The sequence below is a fragment of the Dama dama genome, chromosome 30 (assembly GCF_033118175.1).
Source record: "Dama dama isolate Ldn47 chromosome 30, ASM3311817v1, whole genome shotgun sequence".
Lineage (NCBI taxonomy): Eukaryota > Metazoa > Chordata > Mammalia > Artiodactyla > Cervidae > Dama > Dama dama.
The window spans coordinates 34440609-34467181 of record NC_083710.1 but is presented as its reverse complement, the minus strand read 5'-3'; the positions used below and the strand labels follow the sequence as shown (position 1 = coordinate 34467181).

The following is a 26573-nucleotide window of genomic DNA, read 5'->3' as shown; positions in this document are numbered from 1 at the left end:
TGTTCTAGGTTCTATGGCAGAGAGCAGGCAGTGTTATTTAGAAGAAGGTTTGATCTAGTAGATTTAGTCTGATGTCAGAAATGTGAGTGTGATGATAGAGCTTCAGATATACTGTTCTCTTTGTAAGATAACCACTCAGCATGATGAGGTCCAGAAGTTACCTGGCCTTCCTGTAAGTAAATGATGTTCTGAGCTGGGAAAAATTCAAATCAGTGATGTCAGCAGCCAGGATTAGATTTTTATCCCAGCAAATGTAATTTTCTAAAGTTATTTTAGTTTCTATCTCAGCCAGGTGCTTAACCATGCACAGTAATATCAAAACTACAAACTCCCTTAAATGTACCAGAGACTTGGTATGGTTGCCATGGAAAGTACACCATCAGCTACAATTTCACAGAACTACTTTCTTAAAGACAATGATTTATTCCAGTTGGAAACAACACATTTTTTAATATTTATAAAATTCTTTAAGGTCTCTAGGTGTACAGCACCATCTGATTATTTTATATGGAGATGTCTATTTTGTGATCGTCTAAAACATTTGCTCCTTTGTGAATAAAGATAATCCTTTCTGATATATCTTAATATTTTTAAATCTGTGGTTTTAATTCTTAACCTGAATTGACTGAATAAAAGTCAGGATACTAAGGGCTGCCTGTAAAATACCCAAAGGACAAGCAGTTTCTTGAAACTTGGAGTCAGCTGCTTCTGCAAAATTTTGACTTCATAATAAATCTAATGTCTAGATTGGTGTATGATTTACAAAGCTCTTTCACATATTATTTCATTTGATCCTGACAACAACCCTAGGGGACAGATAGGTAAGGTAGATAATACAACCACCGTTTTAATGGTGACTAAATCATGGCTCTAGAGAATGAATGCAAACCCCAAATCACATAGCTATTAAGGATAATCGAACTGGGTCTTTATCTTGTTCCACCATGACCATAGCATGCTGCCTTCGTATTGTAAGATTTCAGTTGGTGACTTGGGGAAGATAAGAAAAAGCAAGAAAAAGATATGACATGCTCTATAGATTTAACCTGAAAATTGCCGAAGAGCAGTTTTGCAAAAAAACATGTTTTAAATGACAAACAATCGCATACAAATTATGCAAATATAATCATCGCCTCTTTGTGAGTTTCTCAGTCACATAGATCCCTTTTATTTTTCTTTGTATCTTGAGCCCCGGCCCAGGGCTTATTAGCACATTAAGTGTGAACTATTTCATTGTTTCATTTTATAAATTTGATTGAAATCCAGGAGACGCACCTGTTAGTGTGCCAGGAGTGAAGGTGAGTGTGACGTGGTCTCTGAGCTCGGGGGACATCTGTGCACTGGAGAGACGGATGCATAAGCGGGTAACTAAAACCCAGTGTGCTGAGTAAGGTGCTAGAGGTCTGGAAGTTCAGAGGATGGTTTGCAACACAGTTAGGGGTCTAGGAAAGGCTTCCGGGGTAAAACAGCTAAGCTTAAAGGAAATCAAAGAATCAGTGAAGAAATGGTTCTTCTACACTTGATCAGTTACAGCAACAGGGTTAGTGAAGTCCTTGACTTAATCTCTCATTTGGGAACTGAGAAAAATAGTAAAGACATGTTTTCCTGGGATGATCCCTTAACCAGAGGAATAGGGCAAATGAGCTTGTCTATGAAACTCTTTAAACTACTTGCAGACAAAGCAAGGCAGTGTTTGGACTGTTAGACTTCGATGATTCTCCCTTCATAGATTTTTTTGACCACTTAGTTTTTCTTGTCCAATGCCATGATGAAATTATTCTCACTCATTCAACTATCCACAGATACTACCAGAGCCAGATTCAAGAATATTATCCGTCAATTTACTGTATTTGACATTAATTTGAACAAAGTAATAATGTAAGTTGGGCTTCCCTGGCAGCTCAGTGGTAAAGAATCTACCTGCCAAGGAAGGAGATACAGGTACAGTTCCTGGGTTGGGAAGATTCCCTGTAGAAGGAAATGGAACCCACTCCAGTATTCTTGCCTGGCAAATCACATGAACAGAGGAGAATGATGGGCTACAGCCCATGGGGTCACAAAAGAGTCGGACAGAACTTAGTGACTAAACAACCACAATAATACATAAGTTGCAGTATATGCATCTGTTATATTCAGATCGCTCTTTTTTTTAATCAGAATTGCAGTTTTTCAGCTGAATGTCAGGTCTTCAGGAGGTTAATTCTGGTGAAGGACGTGGAACTTGACTAATTCTGCGCTGCAAGGAACCATATAAAGACATAGTAGGTTTCAGTGATAATGAAACTGATCATGGTCTCTGGGGTCCTTAACATAGCTATTTTCTTTAGAAAGAAAGAAAGAAAAAGCTAATGAAGAATTTGGTCAAAATTTAGTTAATCAGGAGTATGATTCCAGATGGAGACACCAGGCTGGTTGCTAAGTGTGGACACTGTTAGTGCAACAAGAATGACTTTGACTTTCAAGGAAACACCTTTTGACTAGGTTTACTAGCACCTAATATAGAAGACAGAAATCCCAACTTACTAATTTCCAGTGAGAAATTATATTTCTCCTTAAAAGCAGATCTACTTAGAAAGCTGAAATTGTAATCAGAAGATGTCTTGGTGGACCAGACTCAATAGTATGCAAAAATAATAATGGCATCTTGCTGAGATAGCCTTGGGTAACTATCTGCATGCCTTTCTTTTCTGGGACCTCAGTTCTTAGCCAGGGATCCCCATGGAGGGAGATGGAAGCCTATTAGAGCCACCTGGCAGCTTATTTCAACTGTGCATTCATTGCCCTGCTTCCAACCTTCATAGAGTAACTAGTCCTGGAGAAGACTCTTGAGAGCCCCTTAGACTGCAAGGAGATCAAACCAGTCAGTCATTCCTAAAGGAAATCAACCCTGAATATTCAATGGAAGGACTGATGCTGAAGCTGAAGCTCCAATACTTTGGCCATCTGATGCGAAGAATTGACTCATTGGAAAAGACCCTGATGCTGGGAAAGATTGAAGGCAAAAGAAGAGGGTGGCAGAGGATGAGATGGTTGGATGGCATCGCTGATTCAGTGGACATGAACTTGGGCAAACTCCGGGAGATAGTGAGGGATTGGGAGGCCTGCTGTGCTGCAGTCCATGGGGTCAAAAAGAGTTGGACATGACTTAGCAACTGAACAACAACAGTAGAATTGGACTAGTTATAATATACCTCACACAGCTGGTTATGGTAGACTGTACACAGCTGTAAGACCCCAATTATATGAGGCAGATGTTTCTGAGCAACACATGTCACAAGCCTGTGATCTTGTGGCTAAGACTCTGTATTCCCAAATGCAGGGGCCCAGATTCAATCCCTGGTCAGGGAACTAGGTCCCACATGCCGCAACGAAGAGTTCACATGCCACATCTAAAAAAACCCCACTTGCCACTGTGAAGACCCAGTGCAGCCAGGTAAATAATGAAAACAAATCTTACAAAAAAAAAAAAAAAAAGGGACATCACTCTGAGCCCCTGTTGGCCCCAACTCCCTGCCTGGGGTCACTGACCAGACCACAGCCCAGAGAGGTGGTCCGGCAGTGACCACTGACTGTCTCACTGTGCTGCAGAAGCAGATACCAGAGTTCCAGGTGATTAAAGCAGCTGGAAGTCATGGGACTGAGCCCTGGAGAGCAGTCAGCTGGGCAGAGGAGGCCCCGGGAATTGCACAGGGGGGTTCCCGGGTGTTCAGAGATGAAGTGTGGGCATCGAATGCCTGGGGAGGCTTGGGAGAGGGCAGCCGCTGCAGGATGAGCTGAGTGGAGCTACCAGACACTGCGCAGTGCCTGAAAACGGAATTGCAGCTGAGCCAGGGCGGAGAGACCTCACTGAGCACCTTGACTCAAGACCCAAGAAAGGCCAGGCTTTAGGAGTGAGGACCAGGACTGAGAATAAGGGTCTCTGGGAAAACTGAAGCAGACACGCCTTAACAAAGGGTAAAATCAAAGTCTGGTGGAGTCAAGAGTAATTTACCTGCCTGTTCAAGGAAGACAAAGTAATACATGCTCCTTTCAGTATGTGTGCATGCATGCCAAGTTGCTTGTCATGTCAAACTCTCCGACCCCCATGGACTGTAGCCCACCAGGCTTCTCTGTCCATGGAATTCTCCAGGCAAGAGTACTGGAATGGGTTGCTATGCGTTCCTCCAGGGGATCTTCCTGCCACAGGGATCGAACCCGCATCTCTTGTGTCTCCTGTATTGGCAGGTGGGTTCTTTACCACTAGCGCCACCTGGGAAGCCCTCCTCTAGATACCATCCATTTAAAAATTAGACCTACAAAAAGTGGAACCCATAATGAAGCGAAAAGTAGGCAATAGACATGGGTATTGAAATAACCCAGATGTTGAAACTAGCAGACAAGACATTTTTAAAAACTGTTACAAACATGTTAGCCGCTTCTAGAAAACAAGGAGCATAGTAACCCAGATGGGGAAGCTCAACAAAGAAATGAAAACTACAAAAGAACCAATTGGAAATGTTAGAGCCCAAAAGTTAAATCTGTGAAATGAAAAATTCACTGGATGGGCTTTACAGCAGGTTGGAGACTGAAGGGGAAAAGGGTCAGTGGGTTGAAGACAATCAATAGACATTATCCAATCTGAAGAGCAGAGAGAAAAAAGATTAAAAGAAAAATGACAGAGTGTCAGGGACCTGTGGCAATCTAAGAGATGCATAATTGGATTCTCAGAAGAAGGAAGAGAGACGAAAAAATAAATTTTTAACGATGTGCAAAGATGTCTCAAATTTGATTGTTAAAGAACGAACTGCAGACCCAAGAAGCAAGGAACCCCAAACAGGATAAACACAAATCCACAAATCACACCTAAGACATCGTAGTCAAACTGCTGAAGACCAAAAATAAAGAGGAAAAATGAAATGCAACCAGATAAAGACACACATCACTTACAGGGGACAAGGATGTGGTGACAGTTAACTGCATCAGAAACAGACAAAGACAGTGGAATGACACGTTTGAAGGGCTGAAATAATTTTTTAAAAAATCAGAACTTAATGTCCAAAATAAGCATTCTTTATGAATGATAGAAACTTAGAATTACAGGAAGAATTGAGATTATCAAAATGGTAAATGTGTGGATAAATATACAAGATTATTCATTTTGTTTTAAATTTTTTCTGGTTTTAAGTGTTGAGCTTGATGTTCTTTGTCTATGACTACATCCATGTCGTTACTACCCAAGACAAGACATAGGACATTTTCATCATCTGAAAATTTGCCCCAGGCTTCTTTCAGTCAGCTCCACTCTACCACTTCCTTATTTCTGTCCCCGTGGATTAGTTTTGCCTGGCCTTGGATTTCCTACAAATGGGAGCAGACCGTCTTTTATGTCTGGGTGCTTTTGCCCCATACGAGAGATTCATCCACATTACCGAGCTTGTCAGTGGTTTGTTCCTTTTTATTGACTCATGTTCCTTTGGCATGCATATGCCAATATTAATTATCCACTCTTGGGTTTTGTCCACATTTTGCTTTTATAAATAAGGCTGTTGTGACTATCCTTGCACAGGTGTTACTGTGGACAGAGACATTTTCATTTCTCTCGGTTCAATTCCTTCATGAGAAATGACTGGGTCAGAGGATAGATGTGAATTTCACTTTAGGAGAAGCTGCCAAACAGTTCTGGAAGAGGCTCTTCCATTTTTACACCATCCCTCAAACATCTTGGAGCATTCCACTTCCTCCATGACCTTGCCAACGTTCAGTATTGTCAGCAATGTCATTGTTATCATTGTTGTTATTATCGTTGTTTTAGCTGTTCTAGTAGGTGTGAAGAGTATCTCACTGTGGTTTTAATTTGTGTTTCCCTGATCACTAAGGAAGTTGAGCACTTCTGTGTGCTAATTGGCTATGTGGATGTCTTCTTCTGTGAGTTTTCTGTTGTCCATTTTGTATTGCGTGGTTTGTCTTTTTACTGAATGGCAGCTGCCCCCTTCACCTGAAGGCTGCCATAGTGCCACTTTCATTGTGGTCCTGGTCTGTCTTCTGGTTCCCAAGACTTGGGTACTGACTCAGGATAACCTAAGTTTACAGCCGTGAATATAAAAAAATTGAAAGCAAATCTATTGCTTAGATATAAAGCATTTTAACAGTGTCATTTTTAAGATAAATTTGAATGCCTATTCTGCATAAAAGTATTCTAGGTATTTTATTTTGAGATCCGTTATGCTATAATCCAAGAATTTAAAGAGCTCATAATCAGTTGGAAAAGAGGGTGAGGGGATGAATGATTGTAGCATGAAATTAAGTTAGTGACTTTCTCCTTCAGATATCTGTCCCTGATGCTGTTCCACGCCCCTTTTCCTTCTGACTCTCTGTGGTCTCCCTGGTAATCTCAGTCTACCCCCATGGCTTCAACTGCCCCCTAAGCCGCACCCTCCCACGTCCACGTCTCTCCTGAGGTCACCTCTTGGTGAGCCACAGGCATTTCAACTCTTTGAGGCCAATTCATGTTATGTCCACCTACCCCACCCTGTGTGTGTGTGTGTGCATGCTAAGTCACTTTTAGTCATGTCCGACTCTGTGCAACACTATGGACTGCAGCCGACCATGCTCCCCTGTCCATGGGATTCTTCAGGCCAGAATAGCGGAGTGGGTTGCCATGCCCGCCTCCAGGGGATTTTTCTGACCCAGGGATCGAACCTGTATCTCTTGCATCTCCTGCATTGGCAGGCAGGTTCTTTACCACTAGCGCCCCCTGCAAACCTCCACCCCACACTCTCTACTTCAAAGTAAAACTGAATCACCACTTCTGTTATAGTCCTAATTTATTTCAAGTACAGGCTAAGCTGCTGTAACAAAAAGACACCCAAATGCGATGGAATAAATAAGATAGGGGATATTTTTCTCTTGTGTCTTTTTCTGCCCATGAGAGGCCCCAGTTTTCAGCCTGAGGGAGGGGAAAGGAGGCAAAGTCAAGGGCAGGCAGCTCCCTCATAAGACTCTGATCTAGAAGTTGCCACGTCACTTCTTCACATTCCTTGACTTATGGATAGTCACATGACCCCACAGAGCTGCAAGGGAGACTGAAAGGTAATATGTCCAGCTGGGCAGTCATTTCTGTTAACACTTAAAGAGTATTTTGAATGAAAGAAGAGGAGGAGATGGGGGACAGGTAGGCTCAACCACAATTTTAAGCTCCATTGTTGACACCAAAATTTGCAGAGGAAGTCAGCCTAGAAAGTGGAGGTGATTACCAACTCTACCTCTCTGTCTCCTTCATTCTTGATGTAAAGTGAATCCCCAGGTTTTACCTACTTGGAAGTAGGTCCTACTTGTGTCCTCTTCATCTCTCCTTTTAAAAGGAAAAGGGAAATTATGGAAATCTGCCTAGGCCTGGAATCGCATTAAGAGATGGATATCCACAGAGGAAAGTTGCACAAGGTCTAGCCAGAGTAATAGACAAATATTTCTACTCATGATGAAACACTCTTGGACTATTATAAATTGCCTAAAACCTTAACTTCTTCTGTGTGCCTAAAATTGGTGATTAGAAACAATTCAAGGTGGTCCACTTTGTTCCTTGGAGTTGATTTGATATATTTGGAAGTAAGACAGCAAGAGGCTGGGAGGAGTTCATGAGGAAATGCACACCTCTTTAAAAATTAGATTCTATAGATTTCAAACATCAACCCTTCATTCCTGTGCAGGAAACCCCTGAACAACAAATAAAGCATAATCATCAGTGTAGGGAAACCTCAGAGAAAAGGCCCCAAGTCCCATGGAGAAAACAGAATACCCTGGCCATGCATTTGTCATCCTAAAGGAAGGAATGATGGTATTTAAACTTATCACAATCAAATGGAGTAAACTGCATTACCCAGCAGCCCCTTGGTCTCTATTCCTCCCATGGGCAATTAAGGGGAATGCGGCCACTCAGACTTTGGGACAGAGGGTGGCAGTCAGCAACATGCTGTGGGATGGGCCGCCCCTCGCTGGGAAGCTTAGGAAGGGGCAGGGTCCCAGGAGTTCACTGGTTAGAGCTTTGTAGGGTGGATTCTACCCAATGAAAGAGGAGTCTGGAATCTCAACTTTCAGAAAGTTATTAAAAGTTATTAAAAGGGATGTCCAACCTGGAAATTGTGTACACTGTCCAGTTTACATAACAAATATTAGTTGGAGGTAAAATTTAAGGGTCATCTTTCCAATTCCATTTTGCACGGGAGAAAAAAGTTAAAAGCAGTCAATGCTCACTGCAACCACACGGACCCACCGTCTGGCCTGTCCATAGCCAGACTTCAGAGCGGCCCCCGGGGTGTGTTAGATGAGCTGCTGCCAGCTCTGCAGCCCAAAGTAGCCCAGAGGAGAGCGAGGGGCAGGCGCCACGCAGGATCCCCGGAAAGCCGCCTCCCGTTTACGGGCAGTAGTGTCATATTAGCTCTCATGTAGACGGCATTTGTTTCTCTCCTCAAAACTTCCCATCACAACCATCGTCTTAAATCCACTTCCTCTTTCCTCTCTTGCCCCCATAAATCACTGTTGCGTTTTTCTCCTCTTCGACCAAGAAGGTTACTTCTAAGCATTGCAATTACATTCACGCACAGGGTCGGTCATTATCCATTTGTTGAAAGGCTCATCCTTTATCTTGCTGCTTAAGACCACATAAAAATAGCTCTAATATTTATGACTTTGAAAAGCACCTTAACCTTGATGGGATTTTTATATCTGTTTCTCCTTCTCTTTCTTTGTTCCCTTTCTTCCAGAACATAAGGCAGAATAGCGGTGTTAGTATTCGAAAGAGCTCTGCTGAGATGCAGGGCGCCTGGAGGGAATCCCGCCTTCCCAGTGCTTGCTGGGTCAGCCTGGACAAGTGACTTGAGCCCTCTGAGCCTCCATTGCTTTTCTGTAAAATCAGAGCAAAACTGCCTGCTTTCTCCAGCTTTAAAACTGGCTGCAAAGATTAAGCAAACTACTACTGTGTGTTTTGTTGTTGTTTAGTAACTAAGTCATGTTCAGTTCTTTTGTGATCCCATGAACTGTAGCCCGTCAGGCCCCTTTGTCCATGGGATTTCCCAGGCAAGAATACTGGAGTGAGTTGCCAGTCCTTCTCCAGGGGATCTTCCAAACCCAGGGATCAAACCCATGTCTACTGCATTGGCAGACAAATTCTTTACCACTAAGCCACCAGGGAATCCCCAATATTGTATGTTAGAGAACTTCATTAATGAAGCACAGAGACGTTGTCATTGATGTTACTACTAATATCTCCTGTCGCTGGGCAGCAAGTCATTCTGCAAAGCACATTTTCTCTGTAGATGAAGCTTCTCTCTTTAGGGCTCCATTTCAGAGGGAGATCATAATAAAAATAGTATCGCCTTCCTGATCTTCTCTAAGAAAGGACAGTGGAAAACTGTCCTTGATGACCCTCAGTCACCATTACAATATACATAGAATTCTAGAAGGCAAGGGCAGAAGGGGGCTTCACGCTCAGGGTGCCTGTGTTAGCTGGCTCAGACTGCTGTAACAAAATAACACCCAGGTCGGGGGGCATAAACAACAGGCATTTATTTTCTCTCGGTTCTTGAGGCTGAAGTCCAGGCCAGGCAGAGTTGGTTTCTGCTGCAGCATCTGTCCTTGGCCTGTGGAAGGATGTCCCCTTGCTGTGTCCTCACCCGGCCTCTGAGACCTCTTGGGTGGCTCCTCCTCTTCCAAGTGGGACACCAATCATGTTGGACTAGGGCCCCACCCTCCTGGCCTCATTTGAACTTAATCAACTCTTTGAGTACCCCCACCTCCAAATACGGTTACACTCTAAGGTCCTGGGGAGTGTGGCTTCACCCCATGACTCTAGGGGGATACACTTCAGCTGGTAGCAGTGTCTGACCTCCTCATTTTCCAGGTGAGAATCTCAGATCCAAAGAGGCTGAGTTAGTTGTCAAAATTCCCACAGCTGGTGTCTGCAGGACCTGGGAAGACCTGGACTCTTCCTGCCTTCCCCCACCTGCCTTTGTTTCCTGTTCCTTCCAGGTGTGACCTGACCACCTCCTGCCTGGGCTGTCACTCCTCCACCCTGCCTCCCCACCCCTTCTAATCTGGAAATGCTGGCAGTCTGGATTCCATGCACAGGAAGGGTTATTCGCTGTCACTGTGGAAGTTTAAGCAGTATGGGGGTGGGACGTGAGTAGGCACTTCAGGGCATGTATTTGGGGATCTTGAGGCTCCTATATGCAGTCATCCAACTTGGGGGCCATGGTCCCATAGTGTGACCCATAGGTAAGTAAAGTATTAATGCACTTTTTATTTTGTGGCTGCACCCCAAGCCTTGTGGGATCTTAGTTCCTTGACCTGGGATTGAACCTGGGCCCTTGGCAGTGGAAGCATACAGTCCTAACCACTGGACAGTCAGGGAAGACCTGGCTGTTAATGCACTTTAAAGAGCCCCCTTGATAAGAACTCTTCTGTGTTTGTTCTGTAGCACTGGGAATGCCTAGCAGCTAGAAAATGCGCTTCATCTTACTGCAGCCGTGTGTCCCACTAACCATTTACACATCCGTGGGGAGGAGAAAACACATCTGTCAATCCAGCCCCACTTCACTGGGGAAGATTTAATAAGGAGAGACTACCCCGAGGCCTCATGCTTTTAAGATTTCAACGCTTTTATAGAATAGACCACAGCACATGCCCATGTGAAATGTAATATTACCATTCATCATTAATGTGTCACAGGCTTGTCAAAATTCAGCAGTTTTGAATTTCGTGTTTTTCATGCTAATTGACAACATCCAGAAAAGCCCTTCCTAAGTGCCGTGGACCAGAGGCGAATCTGCCATCACATTTGTGAACCAGGGGCCCTTATATGCACGTAAATCCAGCTGTTAGTTCCATGGAGAGTTATTTGGTGTCTAGTATGTGCTTGTCTGCCCAGTGGGTCTCCTCCTCTGATGGTCTTCTCTTCTTAAAGGGCACCACCACCTGAATCACTCAGACCAATTGCCTGCGTCATCTTCGGGTCCAATCCATGCCCTCCCCTCACCTTCTTCATCCAAGCCAGGAGCAAGTGCAGGTGGCTTCGCCTCCCAAATGCATTGCATACCCACCCAGGACAGCAGCTTCAGCCCCAGGTTACGACCACCTGGACCCCAGACATGTCCTCCGCTCTGTTCTCCTTGCCTCTGCCAGCCCATTCGCCATGCAGCCTCCAGGGTGCTCTTGTAATCAACGCTTCATGAGCTCCTGTTATCCCAGGTTTAAGACTGTGGAGGGGTTAGGGGGGCCCTTTCCAGTTACTGGAGTACAAGCCCCACTCCTCCCTAGGGACCAGGGGCCTTGTGAGATCCAGCCCCGCCTCTCCCCACCTCCACTGTGTCCATCATGGACCCTCAGGCCCCTTGTCGTCTTCCTGTCCCTTAAGTGAGCCCCGTGTTCCCAGCTCAGGACCTTTGCTCTTGTAGTTCTTCCTCCTGGAACCCCCTCCCTCTAGCTCTCTGAACCCCTCCCCTTCCCCGTCATTCACATCCACCTGGATGGGGTTTTCTCAGGTGCCTCCTGAATCCGCCATTCCCTAACATTGCTCTCATTTTCCCTAACATTGCTCTCATTTTACTTTCTCCAGCTGGCTGTTATCTCAGGTTTTCATGATCTGACTTCTTGCTGTTTAAAACTTCTGCCCGTGTCTTTATTTACCTGCCTGGCAGCGAGTCTGGTTCTCACCGCAGGATTGGGTGTGGGATGTAGCAGCTGCTCAATAAATTCAACTACTGTCTGTGGATGGTCCGCCTGCCTAACTGACCACAAATACTCAAGCGTCTCTGACGCTGTCCCTGCCCACTGGTGATAGAGGTGGACGGGTAAAGAGATATGCTGCGATTCACAGCAGTGAGGGCCTGAAGGCTGATTGGTCAAAGCCTCACCTCCGAGACATTGAAACCCTGGTGCAGCGGTCACTCCCACCCGGGTGCGGAGGGACCCGGGCTCCGGCCCCTGCTCTGCAGGCCTCACCCCTCCTGCGGGGGCCCTTGGATCCCTGAGTTACCCCTTCTCAAACCTCCCATCCTACTGGACACCCGCCTGGGGCCCAGGGCGTGCCAACTGCGTGGTACCCAGGAGGCACTCCACTAACGGCAGCTCTTTGGTCCAGGGCCCTGGGGATGCCGCGTGGACCTGCAGAGATGCCCAGAGATCCCCAACTCCCCCGCTGGCTCTTCCACTCGCATTTCTACTCCTAGTCCCTGAACCTTTCCTCCATCTCAGCCCCTCCTTGTCTCTTTTCTTGAGAAAGTGAAGTTGCTCAGTCGTGTCCAACTCGTTGCGACCCCATGGACTGTAGCCTACCAGGCTCCTCCGCCCATGGGATTTTCCCAGCAAGAGTACTGGAGTGGGTTGCCATTGCCTTCTTCAGGAGATCTCCCCAACCCACAGATCGAACCCAGGTCTCCCACATTGTAGGCAGGCGTTTTTACCATCTGAGCCACCAGGGAAGTCTCTTCTTCACATTTTCATCAAAAAGAAGGTCCTTTAAAAAAGAGGGCAGTAGAGGGCAGTGTGGCCCAGGATCCCAGGCAGCGTGTTTCATGGACTGAGCCTGCTGCCTGCTGTGGGTCACTGTGATCTGATAAGAGTGGACAGAGGCCTTTGCCACCAGAGGTCTTTTCCAGGCATTATAGTTCCCCCTGGTGGACACAGATTTGTCACAGGATTACTGCCATCAAAAAAGACCAAACACACACACACAAAACCAACTAAAGTTTACAAAGATGCTATAATCTTTAAGCCCACATAATTCCACTCTTAAGAATTTATCCTAATGAAGAAAGTAAAAAAAAAAATATGTGAGTGACGCAAATCAAATGTGCAACACTAGGGACGTATAAATTACAGGGCATCCACATGAAAATATGGTGGCTCAGATGGTAAAGAATCTGCCTGCAATGTGGGAGACCTGGGTTCGATCCCTGGGTTGGGAAGATCCCCTGGAGAAGGGAAAGGCTACCCACTCCAGTGTTCTTGCCTGGAGAATTCCATGGACAGAGGAGCCTGGCAGGCTACAGCCCATGGGGTCACAAAGAGTCGGATACAACTGAGTGACTAAGCACACATGAAAATATGAGAGGACCATAAAAATATTAAGCAGGAAGACGTGGAAAATTCCTAACAGGAGATACCGAAGTTACACTATTGCCACAGCTGTGAAGGGATTTTCAGTGGAAAGTTTTCATTTTCTTTGTGCCATGAGATTATGGGTGATATTTAAATTACACTTTTTTCCCCTTGAAAGTTATTTTGTCTTTTCAATTACTCCCCATCTCTCAAAGAAACAATTTAATCTTTTATCTGACTGTGGGATCCCCTATCAATATGTAACAATACTGACTGTTAATTTACTAAGGCTGCTATACAAAGTACTGCAGGCTGGAGGGCTTAAAAGACAGAAATTAATTTTCTTACAGTCCTGGAGGCTGGAAATAACGATCAAGATGCCAGCAGGGTTAGTTTCTTCTGAGGCCTCTCTTCTTGGCATAGATGGCTACCTTCCCCCCCACCCCCCGCAGGTGTCTGTCCTGTAGACTTCAGTCATATTGGATTGGGGCTGACCCTATAAATGACCTCATTTTAACTTTATTAGCTGCAACAATCCTGTCTCCAAACATGGTCACATTCTGAGGCACTAGGGATTAGAACTTCAGCATATAAATTCTGGAGGACACAACTGAACCCTTAACAGTGACTATTATAACAATTCCACATATTTATATACAGTCTTCACCTTTAGATGACTTATTTTATAATTGTCAAAGCTTAAGCATTATCTGTGATGTAAAAGGTAGTATAATAGTATTCCTTATGCTTTATCATGAACTACAACCAAATTCTTTTCTTCAGTTTAAGTCTAGTTTTGTAATTACTGATCTTTGCTGCCTCTTTCCAGTAACAAGTTGTAATTATTCAAGGGACATTTTGGGCAATTGTTTAAAGAAAATTGCTCTTACTCACTGAGTTTTTCCCCTAGATTTTTATTTATGAACTGTGGTGTGTATGTATGTACTGCATACACACAATCTATATATTCATACATACATATGTTCAATTATTGAAAACTACCGCAGACTCTAATCCTGTTTTTGCTTTTCAAACTCATGCTTATGAATTAGAAATGTTATCAGTGCTCCTGGCCTATCATAATCCTATTCTTTTAGAAACCATTTTCTCAGCGTTTTAGGTTCTAGGGATTTATTATTGGTGTGTTTGCCTCTCACATTATAAAGTACCAAATGTTTTCTCCTGAATAGAAATAAAGAAGGGAAGAATGAATGCAAGACTCCAGAGGTTGCTCATAAAAATTAGCCTGCTTTAATCTCTGTCTGCAAAATGCCCCAGTAGATACATTTTTGAGAATTTACCAGAGGCAAGAGGATGTTTATTTCTTTAGGGACTCTCTTATTGGAACTTCCTCCCTGGTGCCTCAGCTGCAGCTCTTATCCAATATCTTCTGAAGGCCTGGGGCTTATGACACAGGGTCATTGGAAGAATAGAATATCACTTCTTGTATATAATAGCGATTGGGAATTTGGGGGTTGGTGCTAGGTATGGAAAGGTGATTACTTTGGCCACCTGATGCAAAGAGCCAACTCACTGGAGAAGACCCTGATGTTGGGAAGGACTGAAGGCAAAAGGAAAAGGGGGCAACAGAGGATGAGATGGTTGGATGGCATCACTGATTCAACAGACATGCATTTGCACAGACTCTGGGAGATAGTGAAGGACAGAGGAGCCTGCCTTGCTACAGTCCATGGGGTCCAAAGAGTCAGACATGATTTAGCGACTGAACAACGATAACTGAGGCTGCACAGCTCCTGATTTACTGAAGCAACAGTACAATTCAGGAACAGCTCTAGGATGAAAATCAATCAATCATTGCTGATCCCCGCGCCGCCGCCCCCCCCCCCCCCCCCCCCGCAAATAGAATGCCAGGCCTTGAATCATCCCGCCACGAACATAAACAAAATCACACATTCGATGGAAGTCCTGTCCTTTCTGACCGCAGGTGACCATAACCTTTTCAAACCCAGTCTTCTTAATCATGGTAGTCATTTAAAAAGTATTTTAGCTCATAAAACATTCAAACAAATAATAGGATTTTCTTATATACATATTGTTGCAGGTGTTCATTGGGAAGTGAGTCCTGTCAATTAAGCACACAACCTCCGAGGGGGGAAGGACAGATGGAAGGTCAGACACACAGATGCATTTCCATCACAAGTAGAACTCCGCTGTCCTGCTCATCCTGCATCTTGCCTTTTTTATTTAACAATGTATTACAAGTCATTCCACGAAAATATTGACCTTGCTTTTTTTTTTAAGTTACCTGTATCCCATTGAATATGGGGTTTGTCCTGTGTGTATAGTGGACTTAGCATCATTTATTTAACTAGCCTCCCCCCCACTATTTCCCAAAGGCAAATCATGCTGAACTAGTTATCCTTCATCAGATTTTTTTGGTTCTCTTGTGAAATTGTTGACTTAAAAAAGATATGTGCATTTAATTTTTTTTCTCCAGTGTAACTGATTTGTTGTTATTCATTTCTTGACCTTTTTTTTCTGTTTTATTCCATGTATGCAATCTATATCATCAACTTACTGTTTAGATTTACTAGAGTTAAAGATACCAATATTAGTATTAATATAGGAAAAGCACATTTTTCCCATATAAAACAGTACTTGTTAAAGAAGACTACATGGTGAGCATTTTTTATTACTTTCATTTGAGTGCAATGTGCTGTATTTCTAGTTAAGAAACAGTAAAAATGGTTCTCAGATTCCCCTAGCTCCACATATATCCATGTGTGTGCATGTGTGTGTGTGTATATAAAACAGTGTAGTGGTGAAGTTTTTATTTTGCCAACATACATCTTCATCATCATTATACAGAGTTTCAAAATCTAAATATGAGCTTTCCTTTTACAAACACGTCTAAATTTATCCTCTGAGATATTTTCCCTGTCATGTTATTTTGCAGATTTTCTTTCCATTTTTTGGTAAAAACTTTATTGAGATATAATTCACATGCCATACAGCTCCCCCATTTGAAAACAATTCAGTGGTTCTTAGTATATTCACGGAGTTATGCAGCTGTAACTATAATCTGTTTTAGGACATTTTCATGACCCCAAAAAGAAACTCCAAACTCTTTAGCTGTCACCCTTCCCAAGCTCCCATCCCTAGGATTTCAATTTTGAAAAATACTTGAACCTGCAAAGCAGCTCCTCAGTTTATACCCCCACTGTTGCTCCATCAAAGGCCAGTTTTCTCCTACTTTCCCTGTTTTATCGGAATATTTCATCTAGATCAAGCTTGTAGATAAAAAAAATCTCTTGCTTTGATCTGCATGTATTGAATCATGAATGGTGCCGACCATCTGTTCTCGTATTTGTAGACTGTGCTTCATCTCTGCACTGCCTTGTGGACCTGTTGTAAATACAAACATTGCTGTCACTGCCTTATTTTGATCCCATTCACCGTGGCAGGGTGCATGGGGCAAAGACTGTGAAGTTAGTTCACCTGAATTACAGAAACAAGAGCACCTGCCAAAGAGACCCCTTGCACGCAGAGACACCTACCCTGGAGCTCATTGCTCGGGGCTCACCAGTAGTTACCGTGTGTCTCCTGTCCTTCCCGTCCTTTTCTGTTGGAGGACCCTTCACCTTCCCCCAGTGTAGGTGAAGTGATTGCTGTTTGTGTGGAGGTGGGGAGGAGAGATGGACTGGGAGTTTGGAATTAGCAGATACAAACTATTACGTATAAAATGGGATAAACAACAAGGCCCTTTTGTATAGCACAGGGAACGATATTCACTATCCTGTGATAAACCGTAATGGAAAAGAATTTTAAAAGAATGTATATATGAGTAAATAATTGTTCCTCTATTGGCCTCAGTTTGACTGTGTCTCACTCCATCGAGCACTGTTTTTAATGGACATTCCATGGTTGTTGTTCTGTTAAAGCCCAGTCACTCCAGGATAAACCTGTCTTTGCGTGTACATCTCTTCCCTAGTCTGTGGATCCTGGGTGTTTCTTTCACTAACTAGGGTCCCTGGTGAAATTCTAACAACTTGCCCAGGTTGGGGGAATCTTTGGGGAAAAGTGGAGCTCTGTTCAGACCCCTGGGCATAGGGGATTCCTCACCGCTGCCTCCAAGCCTGAGCCACTGTGGCCTTCAGTTCCTGGTAGGTTCTGGCTGTTTCTATGAGGCCCGTAACCTCCCTCTTCCATAATCTCACTGCCAGGGACCAGAAAACCTCAGCCCACTTCTGCAATTCCTGCTGTATTTATTAGCGAGCGAGCGAAACGCCCTCTTGCTACCGGTGGTGGAAAGCCCAGTGCACACTCAGCCATCATCCTGACATGTATATTGTTGTTGTTATTGTTTGGTTGCTCAGTCATGTCTGACTCTTCCTGACCCCATGGACTGCAGTCCACAGGGGAGAAAAAAGTCATCTGTGCAATAATGTCCTTGTGCATATTAATACTTGCAGCTTTCCTCTGTTTGTGATTTTTTTAAATACAAAACTGGTTTTTAAAAACCTCAAGAGTAATTATAGCAATGGCTTAAACTCTAGACCAACCAAAGACTTTTGAGAAGTGTTTTTTTCATCAGCATTCTTTAGAGTTGCTGGCACCGGTGGCAGTAAGAACCAGAGGGCTTTTCTGGTCAGCCTGGTTATTGCTTTTAAATTCTCTACAGACAGTGTATCCTTTTATCGCCCACACCTGAGGTGGGCAGCACTCACCACCTTGCCCTCAATACACCAGAGGATCCTAACTTTCTCAGATTGTGTATCAGAATCCCCCATCAAACGATGGGACCCAGGGCACGGGGCCAACTGAAGTCCTGGACCAGGAAGGCCCTTTGGGACAGCGTTAGGCTCCTGGGTTGGGTCGTATTCTTACACACTGTGCACACAGAGCAAGATCGAGCCTGTCCACCACTCATTTCATCAGGGAAATAGTGTCCTTAAACATCTCCTGCCTTTGCAGCTCTTACTCCACACACTGTGTGACCCTGGGCCGGTCACAGGAGCTCCCTGGGCTCAGGTTCACCCCAACATCCAGGGTCTGTGTTGAGGCTCAGATGCTGTAGGCGGGAAAGCGTCTTGCGTGCATGCATGTGTGCTAAGTCGCTTCAGTCATGTCTGACTCTTTGAGGCCCCATGAACTGTAGCCCGCCAGGCTCCTCTGTCCATGGGATTCTCCAGGCAAGAATACTGGAGTGGGTTGCCATGCCCTCCTCCAGGGGATCTTCCTGACCCAGGGATGGAAGCTGTGTCTTCTGCAACTCCTGCTTTGCAGGCAGAATCTTTACCACTGAGCCACCAGGGAAGCATCTTACAAACCATGAAGCTCTGCAGAAGGAAGGGCATCTTGCCCTGGTCCTTCCACCCACACCTTGATGTTGTAGCGTGGGGGTTGCAGACTCGAGGCTCTGGGCGCATCCTGGCGGGTTTGTGACCATGTGCTCTCCCGTCCCCCCCCTCCAACAGCTTTCCACGCGGCCAAGTGTGAGAAGCTGCAGCGGGAGAAGGCGGAGTTGGAGCGGCGCTGTGAGGCAGAGGTACGGAACCTGGGCTGGCAGCAGGAGGCCGAGCTGCGGGACCTGGAGCGGCGGCTGCAGCTGCAGTTTGAAACCGAGGTGGCCCGGCTCCAGGAGGAGCACCACGCGCAGCTGCTGCGGATCGGGTGTCAGCACCAGGAGCAGGTGAGTCAGCCCGGCCCGCCCTGCCCTGGGGAGCCGCGGGCTGGAGGCAGAGGGGAGCCGGCTGCCTTAGCCCGGAGTCCTGCCACAGGTGAGCTCCCTGGTCCCCACCCTCACGCCTTGGCTCTGTCCCCTGTCCCCTCCCCATCATCCCCTCCAGCCTCCTCCCTTGTCCTCCCAGGCACACTCCCACCTCGGCTTTTGTGCTGGGCTGTGCCCACTGCCTGATAAGCTTCCCTGGTGACTCAGTAGGTAAAGAGACTGCCTGCAATGCAATGAGACTTGGGTTGGATCCCTGAGTCGGGAAGATCCCCTGGAGGAGGACATGGCAACCCACTCCAGGATCCTTACCTGGAGAATCCCGTGGACAGAGGAGCCTGGCGGGCTATAGTCCTTGGGGTTACAAAGAGTCAGACACGACTGAGCGACTGAACCAACACGCCATGCCTGGAGTGCTCTCTCTCTAGACATGCCATGGCTCCCTCGCTCCCTCCCTGCTAGACTTTTCTCACTGAGGCCTTTCCTCACCCAGAATTACAGCTCCTTCCCCCCACATGCACACTCCTGTCCTCCTCCCTGCTTTAATTTTTCCTGGGCACTTATTTCTACCTAATGTGTGATTAACTTGACTTTGTACCCTGTTGATCTTCTGCATAGCCCATGAGGGCAGTGGAAGTAACAGAGAACATGTGTATCTAGCACATGCTGAGGGTCATGCTCTGCTCCTCCCTCTTTTCATGGACTAACTCATTTAACCCCTATAGTAACCCTACCAGGGAGGAACCATTATTATCCCCATTTTACAGGTAAGAAAACTGAGACCCGGAGGTTAAATACCTTGCTGGAATTCATGCTTATGGAAGAGCCAGGGTTGGACCCAGTCTGAACCCAGGGTCCGTGCCCTCAAGCCCTGAACTAGGGTTTTCTGCTGGATTTACTGCGGAGTCTCTGGCTTGGCGCTGCCTGCCTGCAGAGGGTAGGCCTTCAGTGTGTATTTGCCTGATGAAAGGAGGATTCAGCTCACTAACCTTAGCCTGGCAGTCTTCCCAGAGAGGGTCATTCATCCTAGAACAGCTGGGGAAGAATTCCCAGGGAGCCAGTCAGTGTGAAAGCGGGTTGGGAGCCAGGCATGCCCGTCCCCACAGCCGGCTGCAGGGTCCATTACAGCTTTGGCACCAGGGTGAGCTGAGCCTGCTCTGCCTCCATGAAACTCATCTGCTCCTTCCTTTTCTCTTCTTCCTAAGCCCCTAAGGCTCTGATGCCCTAGTGCCCACCTTCTAATTGGTGTATTGTTGCCCAGAGTCTGCTTTGCTATCCCTAAGATCAACTGGCACTCATGAAGAGCACTCTTCACATCTCAGGCTAATGCCAAGTGGCCCTTCACAGCCATGAACATTTGGGCTGCATCCCCAGTAGGTATCCCAGACAGCGATGGTCCCCAAGGCTTGACAATCATAGGGGAGAAATATTAGAGTAATAATAAGTACTGTCGTTGGAAAGAGCAGTCTCCGATTTGACAGCACTTTCATCTATTCAGCATCTCAGCGTCTTCTGTTCAGCATCCTCCTACTTTTAGAGGCTTGTGGAAACCAGACACACCTGCCTTTCTAAAGTGGTGTAGACTTAGAGGCCAAAAACAGATAGGTGACAGGTAAGGTTACCTGCTAGGCTAAGATTAGAAATGGAACCTTCAGCATCTGCCCTCTTCAGCTTGCTCTAAGTAGACATTCACTCGGCTGCTGTCTGTAGTCTTACCTGCTTCTTGACTCACTGATACAGGTCAGTCCTGGGGCAGATATCGGCTTGTCCTGTGTCCTATATCCTGGGGTAGTCAGGCCCAATTTTACATGGAGAATGTATGTATACCCATATTCACTGATTTTGGGTCGAAACTTTTGGTTGGTTGAGAGGATGCCAAGAGATGGGAGGAACGGCAGGAGGGGGTTCCCCAGCAGGAGGAGGAGCCTCTGAATGAAGGCTCGCATGGGGGTGTCGTGTGTGGGAAACCACGGAGCCGGGGCCCCTGCTGAATGGAGCCCATCCACCAGCCGAGGGACCCTGGGCAGAAGCTTGCTAAGCTGGGCACTCCTGGGGGGGTGTGGTCTCACCCACCTCTAAGCTGAGACTGTAGACTTTAAAAGATTTCATTTTGTTGTTGTTGTTTAGTTGCTAAGTTGTGTCTGACTCTTTGCGACCCCATGGGCTGTAGCCCGCCAGGCTCCTCTGTCCATGGAATTCTCCAGGCAAGAATACTGGAGTGGGTTGCCACTCCCTTCTCCAGGGGATCTTCCCGACCCAGGGATCAAACCCACATCTCCTGCATTGGCAGGTGAACTCTTTACTACTAAACCACCAGGGAACCGAAAGATTTCATACTGGGAGAGACTGGAGGCCCTGACTTTTCCACTTGAGAGTGAGTTACATGAGCTACTTTTGTAGATTTTAAAAGAGCTCTGTCTTATGATGGCTTCGAGTTCTGTTCTTCTGGATCCTTTCTAATAGCTAAAGTGATTCATTCATTTATTCATTCACCTATGTGAAGAATAGTTAGTGAATGCCCTCCATACACAAGGCCTCATGATACTGCAAAATATGCCAGGATTTATAAAATGTGGACGTGCCTGCTCCATAGCCTCTGGTTATAGATCCGGGGAGTTTCTGAAGCACGTGCTCCAGAAACTGTAATACTGGGTGGGAGATACAGCTATTTTGTTCAGGAACTGCAAGTTCGCTTCCAGCTGGGAGGATGTGGGAAAGCTTTATGGCGGAGGTTGCATCTGCACACTTTGTATTTGAGCCGACCTTTCCTCTAGAAACCCCTGGAGGAGGGCATGACCACCCACTCCAGTATTCTTGCCTGGAGAATCCCGTGGACAGAGAAGCCTGGTGGGGCTACAGTCTATGGGGTTGCAAAGAATCAGACACGACTGAGCCATTTTCTTTCACTTCCTCTAGAAACCCATTGGTTTGGGGATAAGGCCAGGGATGGATGGTTTAAATCTGTGAATTATTCAGACCTCTGAGTCTGCTTCTGCGGCTGAATGTTGCCTGTTATCCTGGCCTTCAACTTCTCTGGCAGGGAGCATGCGGTGACAAGGAGGAAGGTGAAATGCACACCATTTCCAGGTAGAGGAGACGCCCGGGTGTTTGGTTGAGGAGGGGACTCGGTGCCTGAGCACAGTGGGATCTGGAAGGAAGGTCTGTGGTTTCGGTGATCTGTGCAGACCCTCCACTCGCAGGTCTTCCTCGTGGGGTGGTCGATTCACGATGCTAACCCACGCCTCCTGCCGCCTCTGTCCTTCTCCAGCCTTGAAACTCAAGTTCGCTGCCCCAGCCTCTCCCGGTGCCCTGGTGTCCCGACTGTGCTGGGAGGCTGCTTCTGTTCTGGCCCAGGAGTTTTTTTTTAAACTTATTTATTTTACTTTTGTCGGCACTGGGTCTTCGTTGCTTTGTGCAGGCTTTCTCTAATTGCCATGAGCGGGGGCTAGTCTTCATTGCAGTGTGCGGGCTTCTCGCTGAGGCGGCTTCTCTTGCGGCAGAGCACGGGCTCTGGAGTGTGGGCTCAGTAGTTGTAGCTCACCGGCTTTGTTGCTCTGCGGCACATGGGATCGCCCTGGATCAGGGATGGAACCCATGTCCGCTGCATCGGCAGGCGGATTCTTATCCCCTGGACCACCAGGGAAGCCCCTGACACTGGATTTTCAGAGGCTTTATTCCAGTCCTCCCTCGTTAAGGCAGGCTGACCTCTGATGTTACCACAGGACCCCCCCCCCCCCCCCCCCCCCCCCCGCCCAGGAAAATCCAGCTGTCCATTCGCCGCGAGAGGCAGAGGTCATGTCTCTGGCCACACATGGGAGTCCCTTGGGGGAGCTGCTGACGAAACACCCCTTCTCTCCACACCTGGAATCGGAGTCTCCGAGTAGGAGTCCCCGGGGGCCCAGAGCTTCTGGTGTCAGGGGCCGAACCGGGCCTCATTCTTTGCCCTGCAGCCTAGTTAGGGCACAAGCATGGGTGTGGCTTGGCCTACTGCTTTTCTTATGTGCCTTTACAGGTACCGTGTGACTCTTATTTTAAAAGTCTGATTATAGAGGTGTTTCATCAAATTGGTGCTCATTCTGGAGCTCACGGCGCATTAACAGAAGCCAGATTGCCCGAGCTTCCCCATCTCAAGGCACATGAGGCAGAGTTTTCACTGTAAACACAGATGCTTTTCCTTTTTGCTCCAAACATACTCATCCACGGAGCCTGGTATTTAGTGATCTGAGTTGTGACCTTTGACCCCTGCCTCTAAGACCCTGTGGCAGTTTTTTTCACCTTCTGAACTGGCCCTGAAGCCCCTCGCTCAGGGCCCCCTGATATTCTGGATTCTGCGTCTTGAGCAGAGATGCCTTTTCAGAGGAGCCTAAGTGTCCATCCTCTGGGTTTTCGTTTGCTTTGTCTCGTATCCAGGACACACTTTCTCCCGTTTCCTAAAGAAATGATCCTTTTAGACTCAGGGCGGACGCAGCATCCTCACACTTCTTCAGATCTACAGAGGCCACTTTGGTGGTTGTCTTGTGTCCTGACTGACTCGTCCCGCAGAGCAGGCGCAGTCACCATCAGCAGAAACCACACTTTCTAATCAAAGAGAATGAGGTCCCAAGGGGCCCTCCATCTTCCAGCATGAGAGCCCCACCCATCACAGCATGGAGCCTCCGGATGCTGGGATGTGGCTGAATGGGAAAGACGGGGGCGTCTGGACACCTGCCCATCTGGCGGGCGGCAAAGGCACCACCTGATGGGGGATACAGTCAGCCAGGGAGCTCGGGCAGGGCTGGCCATCGGCTCCGAGCCGGTACCAGGGGTGCTGTAGCAGGAATGCGGGATGAGAGGGATGGTGAGTCGCCTTGGCATCTGGAAAGGAGCGTTGTTCAGAGGGCCCTGGAGAGAAAAGACAGGGGCGGCCTCCTCTGTCTCATCAGACAGGAATACATGTTGTGGGGGAGCAAATGGGAGTTTAATCTGGTTTTCTTTAATGAGGAGATGTAAAGCCATGCTTCTTCATTCGAAGCCTCCCCTAATTGCATTTTGCGAGTGGCTGGATGAAGTAAGCCCACAGCTCTGTTCTTGACCATCTAAGAGAAGAGGGTGGCTTCCCAGGCCTTTGCTTTGATGGGACTCAGCTAAACAGCAAGCAGCTGTGGAGACAGCCTGGTGCAGGGAGCAGCTTCTCTGAACGACTGGGACTACTTGCTGGGCACAGGGACAGATCCTTCCATGGCAGCTCAGAGCTCTGTGCTCTGGGAGGAGGGAGGAGGCTGGTCCAGCAGTGGGTATTTATTTTGGTGGGGAGCGGGGAGAATTCCCCAGGGTTCTAAAAGGAAGAAAATGAAGCTTCACCCAGCATAAGTTTGCCGTGGCATGTAATGATTCAGCACCTCTGTCTCTTTTTTGGTGTTCCCAGGTGACTCAGCAGTAGAGAATCTGCATGCCAATGCAGGAGCCACAGATTCAAGCCCTGGGTCAGGAAGATGCCCTGGAGGAGGAAATGGCAATCCACTGCAGTATTCTTACCTGGAAAATTCCATGGACAGAGGAGCCTGGTGGGGCTGTAGTCCATGGACTCATAATGAATCGGACGCGACTGAGCTACTAACATGATACCAAAAAAAAAAAAAAACCGATCTTCCTTGGGTCCACTTATCTGACTCTCTTCCAATGCCTGCCAACCTGGAGGTCTTCTCAGGCTGAGTGCTCAGACGGGCTGCTGCTCCATGTTCTGGAAAGAAGCCAGGAGCCATGGAGGAGAAGCTGTGGGGATTGAAACTGGGACCAGAGAGAGGATGGTCAGGAGTGCATGGCCCCTTTCTCATAGAGGGAACGGCCTTGAAAAACCATCCACAGGTCTAGAAACCCAAATCACTCAAGAGGAAGGACCATGATGCCCTAATTTTGGCTCACTGGCTCTCACTCTTAGTCTCTCAGTAGTGTCCGATTCATTGCGACCCTGTGGGCTATAGCCCACCAGGCTCCTCTGTCCGTGAAATTCTCCAGGCAAGAATACTGAAGTGGGTTTTGCCATGCCCTTCTCCAGGGGATCTTCCTGACCCAGGGATTGAACCTGGGTCTCCTACATGGCAGGCAGATTCTTTACCATCTGAGCCACCAGGGAAGCCCCGTCTCTTGCTGCTTTCCTTCAGAACATTCTGGGCTCTCCTCTTGTTGCATATGGAGGAATTGGGGAATCAGTATTGCATTCCTAGGAGCCCCTCTGAGAGGCTGTAACAGAGATCATGCCCTTACATCATCCTTAATCTACTGGGTGTGTCATTTCATCACCACTGAATCAGAGACCTGCCTCCAACAAGCCAGAAGGGCATGAGTTTACCCACCACCCTCACCAGTTGGGGCAGACCCACCACCAGGACACAAGATATTCTTCTGGAACATAGGCCTGGCATCCATCTCTGTTTTCTGGAACCACCCACAGCAATTTGGGCCAGAACCCAATAAATCAGAATCATTCCAAGCACCAGTGAAAGATTTTTCTTATACTGAGCTGAGTAAAACACCTCCAAACAATGTGTGGGCATTTGTTTTTTATGGACAGCGTGCTACGGGCTTATGGGACATCACCAATGGAGCATAAAGGAAAGTTAGTTCCTTTTTTTTTTTTAAGTCAGTGATTTATTTTTTCAAGAGACTGAAAGACTTTGGACAACGAATCCATTAAAAACCTTCATATAAACAGGATTTGGACAATTAAATACTATGGCAATCAGCCTTTCTGCTGAGTGGATTCATAGCTCTGAGCCTCAAGTAAAATATTATTTAATCAAGAGTGACCAGTAAATAAAAGTGAATCATTGCATACCAAGTCCATTTTCATGTCGTAACGCAGCTTTCCTAACACTTGTCAGATTCACTGTTGGTTTTGCCAATGGTGTTTCTGTTTTAGTGGATAAAGTTCTCAATTACCATAGGAGAGAGAAGTCGGGCAAACCTCCCCAAGCAATGACAGGTCCAGAATAGAAATCAATCCCATTTTAAAATACGATAGTCCTTTGCATTCCCTTTACAAGCGGGCTTCCTTTCTTGTCAAAAGCTCTTCCTCCTAACAAATCAAAGATCAGTCTGTGAATGACCCCCTGAGAAATGAAACCCTCTGAGAAGTGGCTGGACAGTGCTCTGAACTGCCCCCCCCCAAGAGTTTCAGGGTCTGGGCACATGTCCTTCCAATGCCAGGTTTTGACACATGAGTATGTCACAAAATAAATGTAGTGGTTTGTAACTAGCATTTTGAAAAATATAAAATAACAAAAGAATGAAAAATTTAAAACCAGGTTATTGCAGGTAGGAAGGGAAAGTGCCGATCCATGAAATTTGGTGTCACACATGCGCCCATGTACACGTGTGTGTGTGTGTAACAATGTAAAATGGTGCTTTTACAATGGGTCACCGACAGAGAGCTTGGAAAAACATTGTTCCGGTTTGCTGTCATAGGGAGAGGTCACCTTATACAATGATTCCTGTAAGTCATACACTTGAAGTTAAAGTAATACCACAACAACAAATGGAGAAGGAAATGGCAACCCACTCCAATATCCTTGCCTGAAGAATCCCGTGGACAGAGGAGCCTGGCAGGCTATAGTCCTTGGGGTTGCAAGAGTCGGACACGACCGAGTGACTAAAACCACCACCAACAACAAAAATAACAAAAACAGTAAAGGTGGGGTGTGTGGTGGGCAGGCGGTGGTGGGGGATGTGTGGTCACGGAGGTCAGGGCTGGCTGCTTTCCCAGGGTTAAATTCCTGGAGATGTACCTTCAGCCAGAGAAACAGCAGCTTCTCGGGGGCAGCTCCCACAGCCTAGG

At 46.6% G+C, this 26573-nt stretch overlaps 1 protein-coding gene across 4 annotated transcripts in view; it reads left to right on the top strand.

The window, feature by feature from the left end:
* MTUS2 (microtubule associated scaffold protein 2) overlaps positions 1 to 26573 on the top strand; it is a 249383-nt gene that overhangs the window by 206370 nt on the left and 16440 nt on the right. For all 4 annotated transcript variants that reach the window (XM_061133232.1, XM_061133231.1, XM_061133230.1 and 1 more), the window contains one exon: positions 18510 to 18724. In XM_061133232.1, the coding sequence (XP_060989215.1) occupies positions 18510 to 18724 (215 nt within the window). The remainder of the gene's footprint in view (positions 1 to 18509; positions 18725 to 26573) is intronic.